A 16956-nucleotide genomic window follows, 5' to 3' on the forward strand; every position below is an offset into this window, starting at 1 on the left:
GAGTATTAGATGCTGCCTGCTGGGTACCGCCGGGAGAAGAGGCTGTCCTGCTGAGGCCCAGACGAGCTGACCAGGGGCAGCAGCTGCTCCTCCAGGCCCAGCCAGGCCCAGCATCTAAGGACGGAACCACCCAAGCTCCACTGTGCACACTCGGACTGCCCACAGAGGCCCCTCATGGCCCAGGGACGAGCACAGACAATCCCACACCTCCCTTTAGGGCCTTCAGGGGTGGATGTCCCTTAAGCCCACCTGATGCATCCCTCTGGCTGGGGAACAACTGCCCCTTCTTTCAGCCATACCTCCTCCTGGTCTTTGACCCCTAGGCCAATGCAGTCTGCCCCCTACCGCTTAGGGTCATCTCTAGGCCGCACCTCCTGGTCCTCATCCTCCCTCCTGCCTTCCTGGCCACTCTTTACAGGTCTTGGCTTCCCCAGGAGCTGCCCATCCAGGTATGGTACCTTCAGCTTCCTCAGCACCATGTGCCACACCCGAGGGGCAGCCTAACCTCTACCTATCTGGGACCTTGAGGAGGCTCCCCTGGACGGTGGTCACATGGATCCTGAACCCTGGCCTGGTGCTCTTCATGGATGTCTGGGCTCAGGCCTAGTGACGCGGCCTGCTGCCCCTGTCCCTCTGGCTCTTCCCAGCTGCAGGCGGCGTCCCCGTGCACATACCTTGGTCAGCTCCTGAGCATTGGCAAGGTTGTCCACGGCGATGGCCAGGAAGACATTCAGTAGCGTGTCTGGTTGGCTCCAGCTAAGGAAAGGAGCCCTTCTGCCCCCATCCAGAGTCCCGTGGCTTCCCCCATGGGGAGCAGAACCCCATCTCCCTCAGCCTCCTTTCCTTGGTGGCCACACGCCCCTCAATCCCCCTGTTCCTCAGGGCCCTGTTACTCCAGACACAGCCCAGCTCAGTGACCAGAGCTGCTGCCCTGTACCACCTTCCCATCTCTCAGATCGGGCACTCACCCAGGTCATTTCAATGTCCCTAGGCACCTCTTCCCACAAGCCCCTGTCCTGAGAGCAGCCCCTCCCTGGAACTGTCCCCTCCCTGCACTCTGTGCCCTGCCTCAGCGCCACTCCCACAGACTCAGGCCTTCCCCAGGCGTCAGCTCATTCCTTGGCTCTGCTGATGTTTGGAGCCATCCCTCCGTTGTCGTGGGATGTTGAGCAGCAGGCCTGGGTGCAGCCCAGCACCTTCTCCTTAAGCAAGCAGGCTGTCTCAGACATTGGCAACATCCTCAGGGGGCCAAGTCACACCCTCAAGGTGGCCTCTTGCACCATGGGCCCGGGATTCACCTCCACCCCTCCCCACCCAGGCCTCAACGGTTCCCACCAGTGCAAGGCTTGAGCAGCAGCAACAGACCTATTGCTGGTCCAGACCCAGCCCTGCAGGGAAAGGCGGCCACATACCAGGGCACCATCTCACAGGCATGGCGCTTAGGGCTCCAGCAGGGCCCCAAGGACAGGACACTGAGGCTGGGGGCCGCTTCCGCATGCTAAGCACAGCTACCACCACCCCAGAGAACCCCAGCCAGAGAGATGTGGTGGCAGAGGAACGGATTTCCATTGGCCAGCCCAAGGCCTGACCACTGACACACCCGGCCTGTGTAGCATCAGAAGGAGCTGCGATGAGCCTTGGGCTGCTGCTTAGTTGGGGGGGGGGGGCACCTCCCTGTGGACCCCACTTAGTCTCAACCCTGTCCCCCATCTGAGGCCAAGCTGTAGGCCCCTTCCTTCCCTGATAAGCATGGCTGCCACTTTGGGGTTTCCTCTCTACCAGCACCCAGGTCCCTGCCACCTGCTAAACAGGGATGTGAGCCGGGCCCCTCCCAAGCCCCCTGACTCTTTCCTGGGCCTCATGCTCAGCCCTGAGGGAGGCAGGGCCCCCTGCCCTGGGTCCAGGGCTGATTGGAGCCGCAGTGGGAAGGACAGGCCAGTGGAGGCCAAGAGAACAAAGTGCGCAGGGTCCCAGGTCATAGGCTGGCATGAGAGCCAGCAAGGCAGGGGCAGGTGTCCAGGTGCTCACACAGGGAGAGGAGGCCGAGCCCATAGGTCAGTCTGGGAGAAGACAACCCACAGGTGCTTGCAGCCAGCTCAGACCTTTCTCCAGGCTCTGCAGGGTGTTTGCTATGGCATGGCTCAAAGTTAGGTCCCCAGGCCATAGCATCAGCACACATATCTGCACTAGACCCTGAGCTTCGATTGGGGGATGTAGATGTGTGGAGGAGCACGAAAGCCTGAATGCCTCTGCTCAGCCCCAATCTCCCTCCCCAGCCGTGGGACCCCACTGATGCCTCACGTGTTCTGACCCTCAACAACCCCCTTCCCGTCCTCCTGGGGGAAGTGGGAGAAGCGGGCCCCGGCCAACCACTGACCAGGCTGCACCCCAGCCGCGCAGAAGGATACAATTTCCAAACAGCGTCAGGACGATGAAGTAAAAGGAGGAGAACATGCCTTTGCTGACTCCGCCTTGTGACTCGATCCCGTGATACATCACCGCATTCCAGTCCTCTCCTGTTAGGATCTGTGGAGGGACAGCACCACAGGGCATGCCTGCGTGGCTGCCTTCACCCACATGCATGCTCAGGGTCAAGACACGGCTGCATCCCAGGAGCCCGGGGTCACACCTGCACACAGATTCCTAGATGGTGCTTCCAGAGGCCAAGGTGGCCCAGGGTCCTCCAGAGAAAATTCCAGAAAGACAAGGCTGCTGCTAAGCTGGGTCAGGCCTCAAAAGATGACTATGTTCTAGCTTTTTGGCCAAAAATGGAAGGAAAGGAAGCACCACACTGAAGGGAAGTGTGAGCAAAGGCAAGGAAGAGAATTGTAGCAACAAGCTGGAGAAATGAGGCCGGGCCGGGAGGACAAAGCGCTCTGCTCCCAGAGCCACCGGGCCCTGATGGGACAGTCCAGGGGACAGTGGGTCCGGCAAGTGTGGCCAAATGCAATCCTTGCCCCACCGGGAAGCATGTGGGTCTTTACTACTGTATTTTTGGAAAGTACAAGAAGATAACAAACAGACATTCACGTGTCTACCTGTCAAAACGAATCCAGCTCACATCTGTCCATTTGCATCCCACTGCCCACAGTCACTCCCACCTGAAGACCCCAGTCACAAAGCTAGGGGGGAACCATGCCAGCAGGGCTCCCCCTACACCACACACATGCATTTACATGCAAAATACACCACACATGCCTTAAGTGCTCATGGGAAGATATGAGACTGCACACACCGTTCTTCAGCTGGTCATCCTCACCCAGTACCGTATCTTTGAGGTTTGTCTGTACAAGGCATGCAAATGAGCTTACTCCCATCCCCTCACCCCACAGGGTCCCTGCAGGCCATCCACCCATGTGCCTCCCAACGGGCACCTTCCTTCTTTCCAGGGATTTGCCACTGAGCCTCAGCAAACATGTGAAAGGTCTGCACACACCTGGGGCGGCCAGGCAGCAGGCGGGTGCACCTCTGATTTCACGAGACATTTCCAAAGTGTGCACCCTAAGCTGCATCATCACAGGGGCGAGAGGGCCAGTGGGTCAGGGTCATCTCCTGGGGTCTCCTGGACTCGTCTTCCTCATGCTGATGGTGACACTTCCACACATCCTCTGGCTCATTGTCACCCTCCGTCTGCAGGAGCGACTACACATGCTTGCAGCTCATGTCTGTGTCCTGACAAACTGTGAAGCCGCTGAGAAATTCTTCCCCTACAAATTCCTACAAATACTACAAATATTCCTACAAATACTCTTATGTCTTCTTCGAACCACTTTGAAGTCTGGTCCTTCACAGGTGGATTTCTAATCCACTTGCAGTGTATGGTTACCACTCTGTGTATCCATGGACCCGGAGATCAGCTTTTCCCCAGCGGAAAGCCAGTTTTCAGACCCACTTTTTAAGATATTCTGTGCCCAGCCTCTTCCTATGGCCAGCTTCCCACGTAGCCCGGCCTTGTTTCTGGGTTCTCTGGTCTGCCCTCACATCTCAGGATCCTCCCACTGCAGCTTTGTAAACATTCACGACACACAGTGAGGCAAACCCCTCCTTCCTGAACCACTTTGGCTATCCATGGACATTGACCTGTCCACATTATCAATATGCTGAATTCCAAGAAATTAAATTAGGAGAACAGACCCCTTTCAGGCCTCCCCATTTTAAATATACCCCCTGTGAGCCCAGAACTGTAGGTCCTTTGATAACAAGTCATAATTTCAAGTCTTATATACTGTTTGCAGATTTCTGGGTACCTTACAGCTTTTGTTGCCTCTGGAATGAAATCTTTCATTTTCATTGAATTTTTTACTTGAATGGTTACATCACATAGAAAAGCCACACTTTTGAATGTTGATTTTGTGTTCTGTGGCACAAGTGAACTGTATGGACTTGGTAAGGTTCACCTTACACATGCCAGGCCCAGGGCAGGGAAAGAGCTCTACAGATCCCTTGTCTTTCATGGTTAGAAAGCTACCCAGGTTTTTCATTTCCTCTTGAGCTACTTTACGTCTTTGAGGTTTTCCTATTAAAGTGCATGTTTCATCTTACTTTTCAAACCTCTGGCCATATTGTTTGGGATTTAAGACAACCTCTCCCATTCCTGTAGGTATGCCTCCCTTCCAGGCTATACTTTTGTGCATTTTCTCTTGACCAGTCTTGCAGAGGTGCCGTATTAGTCTTCCAGAGAGCAAGTTTTTTTTTTTTTTTATGATTTTGTTGCCTTGGTGTTTCAGTTTTGTGTCACTAATATCTGCTTATTAACCATTTTTCCCCTGCTTTCAATTTTTCTTTGGTTTACTTGTTCTCTTTTCTAGGTTTATGAAATGAGTATATCACTAGCTTATTTCCAGTCTTTCTTTTATCTTGATCATTGCATCTAAGATCATTCATAAACTTTCCTCTAAGTATTACTTCCACCTCATTCCATAAGTTTTGATGTCATCATTCACTTCCAAGTATTTCATAAGGTCCATTGTGATGTCTTCTTTAGCTTGGCCCTTCAGCTTTCAAACCTGGGGGAAGATTTTAAATGACTTTTTCCACAAGGTCTGTGTATTTATTTACATTACATCAGGAATGTGTTCTATAGCATGGCAGTTCTTCGATATTCGTAGGAATTTCCTGGGGTACTGAACATATAGTCAGTTTCCACAAATGCCCTGTGTGCCCCAAATGAGGACTGTCTTGTTTGCTGTCAGCTGGGTGCAGAGTCCACAGATGTCAGCCTCCTCCTGCAGTTTGATAGAAATGTATTAACAACCCTCTTGTAAGATGGGCACTTCCACGTGCTTCTGGCAGTTTTTGCTCAGCGTATTTTTAGGCCGAGTTTTTAGGTCAGGCAGGCTCATGACTGCGGCCTTCTCTTTGTTGTTATTTAATATATTTATTTATTTTTCCAAAAGCTTTTTTTCCCTTAACTTCTGCTTTGGCTTATGTGAATATTGTGCCAGCCTTCTTTCAGATGATTTCTTAGTTTCTCTTTTTGTATCCTTTGACTTTTTAATTATGTACTATTTCAAACACTCAGAAAGGGATGATGAATAATTTTTTTTAATTTTTATTTATTTATGATAGTCACATACAGAGAGAGAGAGAGAGGCAGAGACACAGGCAGAGGGAGAAGCAGGCTCCATGCACCAGGAGCCCGACGTGGGATTCGATCCCGGGTCTCCAGGATCGCGCCCTGGGCCAAAGGCAGGCGCCAAACCGCTGCGCCACCCAGGGATCCCGGATGATGAATAATTTTTAACCAACCTCTGTATACCCACTACCTGGCTTGAGAACCACAGCATTCAAAAGAAGGTGGCGCCCCTTGGGTGGAACTCCCCCATCACCCAAGTCTGCTATTATCATTCCCATGCAAGCCTTTATACTTTCACCACACGTATGCCATAAACAATATTGTTTTGCATGATTTCGTCCTTATTCAAATGGTATCATATGTTGTGTATTATTCTGAATCTTACTCATTTTTTTTTGCTTAATATTCTATTTGTGAGATTCATCCATGTTAATGCTTTTAATTCTAGGTCGCTCATTTTCCTGCTCTATAGATAATACGGCACACTTTTTTTATCCATTCTTGTGATGATGAGCATTTCTGTGACTTCTGTTTTTTGCTATTATAAATAATGCTGCCCTGATGTCTCACATGGATCTCCTTGTACAACTGGGCAGGAGACTTTCCAGAGCACAGACCCACGACAAGAACCACCCATATGCAAGTTCTAGTCATTAGATTTTATGGAATTACTACCCACACTCGTTCCACCAACCCACCAGCAGCATAAAGGAATCCCTATTTCTCCACATCTTCTCTAAAACTTGATATTAGATTTCTTAATTTCTGCTAAACTGACAGGTGGAGAGGTTGTCTCATGGTGGGTTTAATTTGTATCTCTAGCAACACCAGTAATAGTTCTCACAGGGTTAATCATCAGAGAACTCATTCAACTTCCTCTCCTCTGGTACACTTGTTTACACTCTGCCTTTTCCTATGACGTTATTTGTCTTTTCTCTTTGATTTGTGGAAGTTCTGGACACTAACCTTCCAGTGGTTATTGTAACACTGTGGAAATGTCTTCTCAGAGACATCTATCTGTGGTATCTTTTGATACACAGAAATTTCTATTTTAACAGTCTAATTTGTCAATATTTTCCTTTATGATCTGTGCTTCTTATATTTTAAGAGGGACTTTCCTGCCTTGAGTTAGTACCATCACACTCCTGCACGTCCTTCTAAAACTTCAGATTTGCTCTTCACATTTAAGTCTTAATCTACCCAAACTGATTTCAAATCTAGAACAAAGTAGATTATCATAGAAATTCAATTTTCACATTTTGCTCTGTGGATAAGCAAATCATCCCACACCATCTGCAATCACAACATTTGAGTTTTCGGTGTATACAAATATTTTGGCTGTGACTATTCTTTCTTTGTCAACCCTGAGAAATTGCATTTCCTATTTTCTTGTCCTATTACACCAAGGCCACTGAGACCAGCATAATCTGCTAAGAGTTTTTACTTGAAAAGAGTATTGGGTTTTATCATGCAATTTTACTTTTTTAGAAAAGGATGCATTATGCACATTTTCAGACATACATAAAGTAGAGAGTGTGATGAATCTCCTCATGCTGGTCATCCAGCCTCAACAGTGAACAACATATCTCCCAGGTTTATTTCTCCTGCCCTCTCACTCTGTGCCATGCTCTTGCCGGGTTCACATATTTTTTCTGATGACGTGGTTTTTCCTTAATTGGCTAAAATGATGAATTACATTAATAGACTTTCCAATGTTAGGTCATCTTGCATGTTTCTAGGATAAACTCAAGTTCGTTAACCTGTAGGCATATCTAATTTGGTTAGTCACTACTTCCCTCTGTCTCTGTGTTTGTGACCATGACCTAAGACCCCCACTGGCCTCCTCCTCCACAAGAATGTTAACCTTATCTTTTCAGAGGAAAGCAACAGAAGGGCTCAGTCCCTGACCCCTACCTGCGTAGGTAGGCCATACAATGCAGGGCAGTTACCTCTATACCTCATTCTAGTGTGAAATCTACTTCCAAGGAGGAGCGCAAACCCCATCAGCGTAACAGACAATGCGTGCATAGGCATGTTTCCCGAGCACATGTGCCTGACCTTATGCCCACCTCTGTAATGACGAAGCTCTGAACCCTAAATCAAAGGAACCCACTCATCCCACACAGGGAGTCACAGCTTTGGAAGTTATTTCCTGTTAGCTCCTTATTTACTGCAAATAAATGTTTCCCTTTTTGTGCCACCCCCCACCCCCACTTCAGCTCCCTCGCTGGAGTTTCTTCCTCTAAGTCACTAAGGAGAAGATTCATGTTAGTTCAGTTAGGGTCTTTTTTTTTTTTAATCAAGGTTACCGTAGTCTCATAAAGTGAACTGAGTGCCTTCCTTTTGTCTTCTCTGGAGTCATCTGCATAAAATTGGAACGACGTCTTTCTCAAATTTTAGTAGAATTCACTTGTGAAATTACCAGAACATGGTGGCTTGGGTAAGCAGATTTTTAATCACTCAATTTCTGAAATGGTTCAGGTCTTTCATTTCTTCTTGGGTGTCATGTTATTTTTTTTCTTCTGAATCATTGGCTTTACTAAATACATAAATATTAAATATCTGTGGTGCTTTGGGTAATCAGGAAGATGGTAACTCTCCGTATGCCTGTGAACATGTCCAATTCCACCTCATGCTTGAACCTCAGCTCTCTGGATTGGCATTCTTGGGTCATGGGGCCTGACCCCCAGCGTTTCAAAGTCACCTCCTGACCCTTTGCCATCAGACTGTCATTCTTCTGTGAGGAATCTCTCTCCAGAGTTGCTTTTAAGATTTCCTCTTTATCACAACACATCTAGGTTTGGCATTACTTTTGTTCACCTGGGTTGGCCTGAGTGCACACCCTCTAAGACTCTCCCGGATGGTGCTAGCATCGTCTCCCTCACCCGACATAGCAGCTTCACACCCATGTCCCATGTTCCTCCACACCTTTCAGCTCACCTTTCTTAGGTTGTGTCCAGTGTATAGTTTACCCTTTATTTCTCTTTTTCAACGGCAATATTTTTCATTCCTAGGATTTGTACTTAGTTCTTTTTCGTATCAACCTGTTCTTGGTTCTCAGGTACTTTTGTAAATTTGTGTTACATGTTGCAAGTTCCTCCTCAAATACTGTGTAGATCTCAAGCACGTTTGGTGCAAAGTCCCCTACATTTGTTCTCTTATTCTCATTTCTTTAGGAGTGAGCTCACCTTCTGACTGCAGTGTTGTCAGGCCTCTTCTGTGGGGTCAGTTTCATCATGGTTCAGTCTGCACGCTCACCATGAGCAGACTTGGGGTGTTTTCTTCCTGGTCACACACTCCCCTACCCTCTCCAGCCCCATTCAGAAGCAAAAGCAAGCTCCATCCTGGGGTCTCAGGCCCCAGTCCAGCACCATCCACAGAAAGTGAAGGCTTGGCCTGGCCAGCTATCCACCCCTGCAACCTTGTTGTCCTCCTCCAGCCACAGTTACCCTCTCTTAGCTCTGCTGCTATGCTCCTCAAAGGGCCACACACCTTCCCCAGTGCCAAGTCGGGTAGGCCACACAGGGATGCCCCTAATGTCCAACCCATCTGCCTCATCCAGACCACATCCGAGGGACCCGGGTCTCTGGATCTCTCCTCACTGTTCCATTTCTGGGCCACAGTTTGTTTTCTGCTTGGCTGGTTCCTTTTATTTTCTAGATGTATTTATTACCTTATTGCCACTCCAGAGCAGAGAGGGTCTGAGGTCTAAACCAGAGCATCATCTGACCATAATAACCTATGTTTTTCCTCTAACTCTGACTTCCTCTTCCCCTCTGTCCCACACCACCACCATTAACCAACCACATTCACTCCTTTCTTGCAACAAACAGAACAAAGCAGAGCTCTAACTTTCAATCATGTGCCCTCCCTACTTTGGGAGTCTCTGAGATTGCTCCCACTGGGTGAAGCTTCTGGGTCTGCCCTGGAAGGCCCATCCAATCTGACATCTGCCAGCGCCAGTCCTTCTGTCACAAACCTTATGCCTTTGCTGCCCTGACTCCATTCACCTTCCCACTGTGCCTAAAACATATTCCCACCAATTCCCTTGCTGACTTTTTAGATCCTGCTGGGCAGCCCTAGCACCGCACAGCAGAAAGGAGCTCCTTCGCATCACTGAGCAGATCTCTGCTAGAGGCCCCAACTCAGACAACAAGAGCAACCCCAGAGACCAGGAGGCTAGCTAAGCCCTCTGGCCTGAGCATACATGGCCTATTGGACTCCCCTAAGGGTCATTCAGAGCAAAACAACAATCCACCCCAACAGCTCGATCGCAGGCATGGTATCCAAGAGGCTTCATAAGATAGAAACATCGGCATTATACTATCAGCGAGGCCAGTCATGGAGGTATTAGGGGTGCTACAGCCCTGCAAGGGGGCAAAGTGCTCAACCAAGAGCGTCTTCAAAAGGGAACCTCTCCGAGAGGGCAGAGGTCACCTGAGTGACAAGGTCTGCATCACAGAGACGTAGGCCAAGAACCTCAGCTTCTCCAGGAGCTGTGGCAGGCATGTTCTCCAGGCAGAAAAGAGAACTAAAAGACCACTGGGCCTGACAGGAGGGAGAAGCACATGGAATGCTTTGCTGTTTTATTCTCAAAGGGCAAAAGACAGCTTGTGGCTCGAGGTCCAGGGGCTGGGACCAGTTGGTGGTTTGAAGCCCAGGGCCACAGGACAGTTGAGCTCCCCAGGGAACCATACATGATTCTTGGGACCCGGTTTCCCTCCATACCCAGGCTCTAGAGTCAGTACAATCCCAGGGACTGTCTCTATGCTCATCTCCCACTTGTTCTCTTCTGTTTTCTGGAAAGTTCTGTCTGAAATGTAGGTTGTCCAGGGCGTGCAGGCACTGACAGGGAAGGCTGCCTTCCCCATACCTGGAGAGCTACGCAGGCCAGCAGTGCGCTAAGAGCCAGGAGCCTTACCTGGAAGACAGTGAGAATGGCCGCGGGGAAAGTGTCAAAGTTGGTTGTCGGGGTCTCATCTCTAAAGTTAAACCTGAGGAAAACAAGAAGTCTTGGCAGGAGGTCGCCCACCAGGAGCCCAGCCAGGCACCCAGGTGTGCAGCACTGTCCCAGGCTGGGCGGGGGCTGTGAGGGGCCGTTGTCCCCTCAGGGGACCCCCAGGCAGAAGACAGGTGTGGGGCACTTGGGCAGCACATCTGCTCTGAGCTCTGTCTCCTTGGCAGGGCCCCCAGCCTCCTATACCCCCCAAGGCCCACTTACTGTCCCCCGAATAGCTGCATTCCTAGTAGAGCAAAGACCACGATGAACAGGAACAGCAGGAAGAGGAGGCTGATGATGGACTTCATGGAGTTTAGCAGAGATACCACCAGGTTGCGCAGGGAGCTCCAGTACCTGTCAGGGCAGATGCAGTCTGTCTACGCCCAGCCGCGCCCCCACAGAGCTGGCTGACACCCGCCACCCACCACTGACACCATGCTCCATGGGTCTCACAGTCACACCTATGGCTTCCCAGATTTTCTAAACCCCGTAGGCTTCCCACCTCGATGGGCATCCAGAGCACTTCTCCACCAGGGACGCCAGGGGGGACGGCCACATCCAGGGCTGGGCTCGCCCTCATCTCCCAAAGCTGCACCTATTGCTGCCATCCCTCTCCACCTCTCCATACCCAGGCAGCCTTAGGGTAACCTCCACCTAGACCACAAGCTGAGAAGCTGCAGTGGAGGGTACTCAGCCCATGGCCTGGGCAGGTCCTCGGTGCTGTGATAGGTGACGTGAAACCCAGGTGTGAATGCCCCTCTCACCAAGGGCCCAGGACACAGCATGGATTGGAGGGGGTCAGGTGGGGGGCAGTGTTGCGAGAACAACACTGGCATCCCACAACCCCCACCTCTCCATCACATTCCTCAAATGTTCCTGGAGGTCAGATACTGTGTCCCTCGTGCCCCCCAAGGGCACACAGGCCCCATTGAAGTACACTGAGGGGGGGTATTGAGGCTGCTAACAGCTTGCTCATTGGGAGGCTGGGGGTTCAACCCCATGCCCATGGCTGGGGAGCTCCTCTAGAAAAGGCTGGGGCATGTGGCTTTCCCTCCAGCCACCAGGAGACACGCCATATGCCTCTGTGTCTCTGCACATAAGCTCCCAGCACCCTAGAAAGGCAGGAGTGGCAGGACAGATCGTAGTCTCCATGTTCACCCTGCCCCTGGGTGTCCCTGGACCCTCCAATCCTGTCCTCCCTACTGCTGGTGGCACAGAGGCTCACTTGTGTTCCATGGATTCTCTTACAAGGTACATGATGGGCTGGGAAAACTCTGGAAAAGCCAGCCCACTTCAGGACAGGGGCTGCCTGGCTTCCAGAAGGAAGCAGAGCCCTAGGACACCAGGCCTCACAACCAAGGTGAAGGCGGCTGTCCTGGCCTCCTCCCAGGGTGATGTACCTGCATCGCACGGGGAGGCCACAGAGGATGCACAGCAGCATTTGTGGCCCTAGATGGGCCACATTCTTGGCCAAACTCTCTTGCAGGGACACCATCGTGTCCTCAAATGGTCTCAGGTTTGGATTTAAAACAGACTGGGGGCGGCAGCCCGGGTGGCTCAGTAGTTTAGCACCACCTTCAGCCCAGGGCGTGATCCTGGAGAGCCCGGATCGAGTCCCATGTCAGGCTACCTGGATGGAGCCTGCTTCTCCCTCTGCCCCTCTCTCTCTCTCTCTCTCTCTCTCTCTCTCTCTCTCTCTGTGTGTGTGTGTCTCTCATTAATAAATAAAATCTTTAAATAAACAAACAAACAAATAAACAGTTTGGGAAGGACCAAAAGAACTCCTGTCTACCCGGGGGAGATAAGAGGTTTTGAAAGTCACTGGAGGGGTGACCCAGGACCCAAGGCCTCCCACACAGGCCCAGTGTAGCCAGGTCTGCTCCCTGGGTCCCATGGCTGAGGATATGGCATGGAGCCCCGTGCTAGAGCGTGTGTGGGCTGCGTGCTCACAGCACAGGGGTCCAGGCACTCAGGGTAGGGGAGGTCCTGCTGTGGAGTGCCCCAGGCCCTGGCGTAGACAGTGGTCTCTCGGTAACCGCATCACACCCCCGCCCTGGCTGCTGCCCCTCGCAGACAAAGTGGAGCAAATGGCCTCCAGGGTCACGTGAAGAACCAAGTGGAACAGAACTGAAAACAGACCTGGCGCCTATCCTCCTGCCACGGCTTAAGCAAGGCAGCGTCAGGCATAGGGTGGGGAAGGCAGGCCTGGGGGTGGGAGCCACGTGGGCTCCATGCTGGCTCAGGTCAGAAGGGCAGAGTCAGCTGAGACCTCCCTCCCTCTGCAGGGCTGGGGCCACAGGCAGGTGGCCAGGTGCGGGGGCGGGCTAGACCATAAAAAACACCTCCTTCTGGTAACTTCTATTTTCTCTGTTAACTATGAAGCCAAGTAATCGTTTGAAGGTTGAAAGACGGGACTGCTGGTTTCAGAAGAGGGGACAGTATGAAACTGTGGGAAGCAAGCTACCGAGAGAACCAGGAACCCTGGCGGCAGCACTGAGGCCAACGGGGAACCACCCTGAGAACAGGTACAGCCCTGTGACCGAAACAGTCATGCCGCGCAGGGGCTTTAAAACTGCCAATTATGGGATCCCTGGGTGGCGCGGCAGTTTGGCGCCTGCCTTTGGCCCAGGGCGCGATCCTGAAGACCTGGGATCGAATCCCACATCGGGCTCCCGGTGCATGGAGCCTGCTTCTCCCTCTGCCTATGTCTCTGCCTCTCTCTCTCTCTCTCTGTGACTATCATAAATAAATAAAAATTTTAAAAAATTTTTAAAAAACCTCAAAAACTGCCAATTACAAGCACGAAAAGAGACTGCAGATAGTAGAGCTCAAGGCCAGCCCCATGAGCCCCCAGGAGCAAGCACGCTGCTTGGCCAGTCTCACGTGCGGCCTGCGTCCCTCCTCCCTTCACCCAGGAGCATGTGGATAACATACTTTGTGACTTTGAAGATCCTCAGCAACCGCAGTGCCCGCAGCACACTGATCCCAAAGGATGTTCCTGGCTTGATGGCTGCCCAGACCACTTCAAAGATGCTCCCCACAATGACCTGCAGGGAGACAGGGTCAGCCTTAGGCACACACACACCAGCCCACACGTGCGCATCTGGAGGCAGCAGCTGCAGTCCCTCTGTGAGCATCCACAACACAGGATGCACGTTTCACACTAAGCTCCTTCGGCAGCCTTCGGGAGCTCCGCCGCCCCAGTCCTGGGGCCATCCGTCCCCCAACAGGTGCCCCCCAGTGTGTCCAGGGCATGGAGTGTTGGCGGGCTGATGGGTTCCCTGACTGACCAACTGCAAATCACATCAGCTCAATGTCAGCATTCTCCCCCAGGGCCAGGAAGCTGGTGACGTACTAGGACCCAAGCCCCAGGCATGACTGGAGGCTCTGGCAGAGTGACCACTGGTCTAGGACCCTACACATCTGCTCTGGCAGGTGCCCCAGTGATGGCTCACCCCAGCTCACAGCCCTCCTCTGCACACTTTTCCACACTGAACACAACCGCATCACTTAGAGCACATCCGATGTCCTGCTGGCATCCAGACAGCCCAACAGCTGCATTCATTGTACCCTGGGCAGCACGACAAAGGGGATGAGCATGCCGCCACCTGTCCTTGGCGACCCTGAGCACCTCTGCCAATTTCCTGCAGCAGGTGCACAGCACCCCATGTTTGTCTGGGGCTGGAGCTCCCGGTTTCCTAAGTCCGTGTTCTTACCATTTTCCTTAACCCTCAGACTTTGTCCCCACGTGTTCCTGGAGCAGATGGCCCCTGAGACGCCCACCGTGACCCCCAGTATGTGGTGCTCCCCTGGACAGCCTTGTCCCTCACTGGGATGGACCCAGTGACTCACTTCTAGCCAACAGAACGGGACAGAGTGATGAGCTGTCCCCTCTGAGATCAGGTCACAAGGACCTGCTTCCTCCTGGGTACTCAGCTCTGCTGCAGGTCAGAGCTGCTGTGTGGTGGGACACGAGGAGCTGTGGCTAGGGACTAAGTGGCCCCAAGAAGGAGCCTGGACGTGAGCTCCCTACCCAAAGGGCCTGCAGTTGCCGCAGCATGGTGGGGCAGTAGGAGCCGGGGGCTCCTACTACCAAAACAAGAGAGAGCAAGTGTTGGCTGTTTTAAGCCACTAACCCTTGGGGTGATTTGTTACATGTCAAGAGAAAAGCAATGCACATTTTGGAGACAGAAGTGAAGCTCTGAACAACACAGCAGTGGTTTGGGAGCCAGAGGAGGCACTGAGTGGCATGTCGGATCCACAGCCCTAGACGCACCACTCATGGCTCTGGACTGCAAGGAAGCGCGGAGGCCACACCTGCACATCCGCAGGACACAGGGTGGGTGCCCTATTGTGTCCTGGCAGGAACCTCAGCCACAGAGTCGCCCACAGTTCTGTGAGCAGAAGAAAGTATGCCACCCTGACCATGAGGGCTCTGGATCTCCACATAGAGTGTGCAGGTGCGGCCTGGGTCCCCCGCCACTCATGGTCAGTGTGCGAGGAAGTGCTGTCCACCAGGACCTGCTGGCTTTGGGAATACTCAGCCTCGCCACACAGCCAAGGATGCCAAGGTCAGAAATGACACAGTCCACAGAGGCAGCGGGTGCTGCAGGCGCCCAAGAGTACCGCCCAGTCCCACATTCTAGCCCCATGGAGACGGTCTTGCACAGCAGCCCCAGGAACAGCAAGGCTTCAGCTGTGTCACCATGGGACCCTGCAGGGAAGGGCCCGTCCCCAGAGTTCAGGTACGTCTTCTGTTGGGTGCAACAACCTCCAGGAAGACCCACAACACACCCAGACACTCTGAGAAGACTTGGCTCTGCAGAAATGCCCCCTGCTCGGGGCAAAAGACAAAATGACAGGCCTTTGGATCCTGGAATCCTACTGGCAGGAAGCAGGCTGAGAGACCTGCACAACTGAAAACACTCGCTACCTTTCCTGGAACAAAAAGGGTGATCCAGAAGCCAGCTGAAGGCCCAAAGGGCTTCTCAGGCCTTAAGGGCTAGTCCCAGGGTCTCTGACTTTTCCCAGCCAGATTCCAGAGACTCCCTGTGGGTCCTACCGTGGGTCCCCTCTGGGCAGGAACGCTCAGCTCCTCTGAGCCCCTCCTACAACTGTGCAGGTGACAGCTCGTCTCCTTCGTTCCACAGGTCTGCAGGTGGGGAGGGGCTGAGCAGCCATCCTGGAGGACCCTCGGCCACACCTGGGCCTGGCTTGGACAATGAGGCCTGGACCCTGAGCTGATGCTGGGATGCAACGTGCTGGGGAAGCCGGAGGACATGCGTGTATTTCCCATGGGGAAGGGTCTGGGCCACTGGGGGCCGGAGCATGGACTGCGGCAGGCAGCCTCTAAGATGGCCTCCGTGCCCCGTGCCTCCTGGGGGTCATTACCCCGGGTAACACCCCCACCCCTGTTGGGCATGGGCTCAGCCAAGTGACTCACTCTGAACAAAGAAAATGGCACAGTTTGGTCATCTCTGTGAGACTGGGTTTCCACGGCTCTGTCTCAGGAACTCTCGGTCTCTGTGTCGGGTCACAAGCTGCCAGATTATAAGGACATGAGGCAGCCCCGGGGAGAGACCCATGTGACCAGGACTGAGGCCTGCTACTAACCAAGTGAGTGAGCATGGAAGCCAGTCCCCTGAGGCCCATCAATAGCCTCCTGAGGAACTGAAAAGCAAATTCTCCAGCGCTCATCACGTCATGAGGCTGTGGCTTCCTGGCTGTCAGCTGTGCCCCTTAAGAGACCCTGGACCACAGGCCCGTGGCCGAGCCAGGCCTGGGCCCCTGCCTATAGGAACCATGAGACGACACATGCTTATTCTGTGTGGCTACATGCAAACCTGGCCACGGCCCAGGACCCAGTCAGCTTGGAGCAGAAGATGTTTGAAAGATCAAGGATCCTCTGAAATCCCCTAACCCCTTGGGGTCCCTCTGGCCTGCGTGCACCACAGTCTTTCCCAGTAACTAAGTGGGCCAAGGACAAGAAACCTTCCCCCAGAAAGAACCATGGCATCCACAGCTTGGGGCACAGCCTGGGAAGCCTCGGCTCCTCCCTCCCCACTGAGACCTTGCAGTGCCGTGGGGCGTCACCTGAGGCTCTGGGGCCAGGCCTCCAGGTCCCCGCTGCCTCCCCTGTGGACACAGCATTGCATCAACTCCACTGATGGGAAAAGTCAAAGCCATGCTGAATTTTTGAGCTGAGGTTTTACTTCTACCTGTGTCCAGGCTGCCCCCTGCCCACCAGCTCCTCAGGACTCTGCGGAGGTGGGAGCCTTCCTCAGGGCTGGCATGCCACTTCTGGAAAGTCTGCACCGGTCAGAGCTCACCCCTGGGCTCCAGGCTCGGCACGGGGAGGTGTCCACGCTCCACTGGCCTGGGA

General features: G+C 52.7%; 1 protein-coding gene across 8 annotated transcripts in view; it reads right to left on the reverse strand.

Annotated features, from left to right (window-relative positions):
- Nucleotides 1-16956, reverse strand: part of CACNA1B (calcium voltage-gated channel subunit alpha1 B) — a 196327-nt gene that overhangs the window by 102459 nt on the left and 76912 nt on the right. For all 8 annotated transcript variants that reach the window (XR_007413239.1, XR_007413238.1, XM_025476036.3 and 5 more), the window contains exons 13-17: nucleotides 13509-13621; nucleotides 10797-10928; nucleotides 10497-10569; nucleotides 2409-2526; nucleotides 675-742 (exon numbers count right to left, since the gene is read on the reverse strand). Coding sequence is in view for 6 of the 8 variants with exons in the window: in XM_025476036.3 (XP_025331821.1) it covers nucleotides 675-742; nucleotides 2409-2526; nucleotides 10497-10569; nucleotides 10797-10928; nucleotides 13509-13621 (504 nt within the window). In the remaining 2 variants the exon portion in view is untranslated. The remainder of the gene's footprint in view (nucleotides 1-674; nucleotides 743-2408; nucleotides 2527-10496; nucleotides 10570-10796; nucleotides 10929-13508; nucleotides 13622-16956) is intronic.

This window comes from Canis lupus, chromosome 9 (genome assembly GCF_003254725.2).
Source record: "Canis lupus dingo isolate Sandy chromosome 9, ASM325472v2, whole genome shotgun sequence".
Classification (NCBI taxonomy): Eukaryota; Metazoa; Chordata; class Mammalia; order Carnivora; family Canidae; genus Canis; species Canis lupus.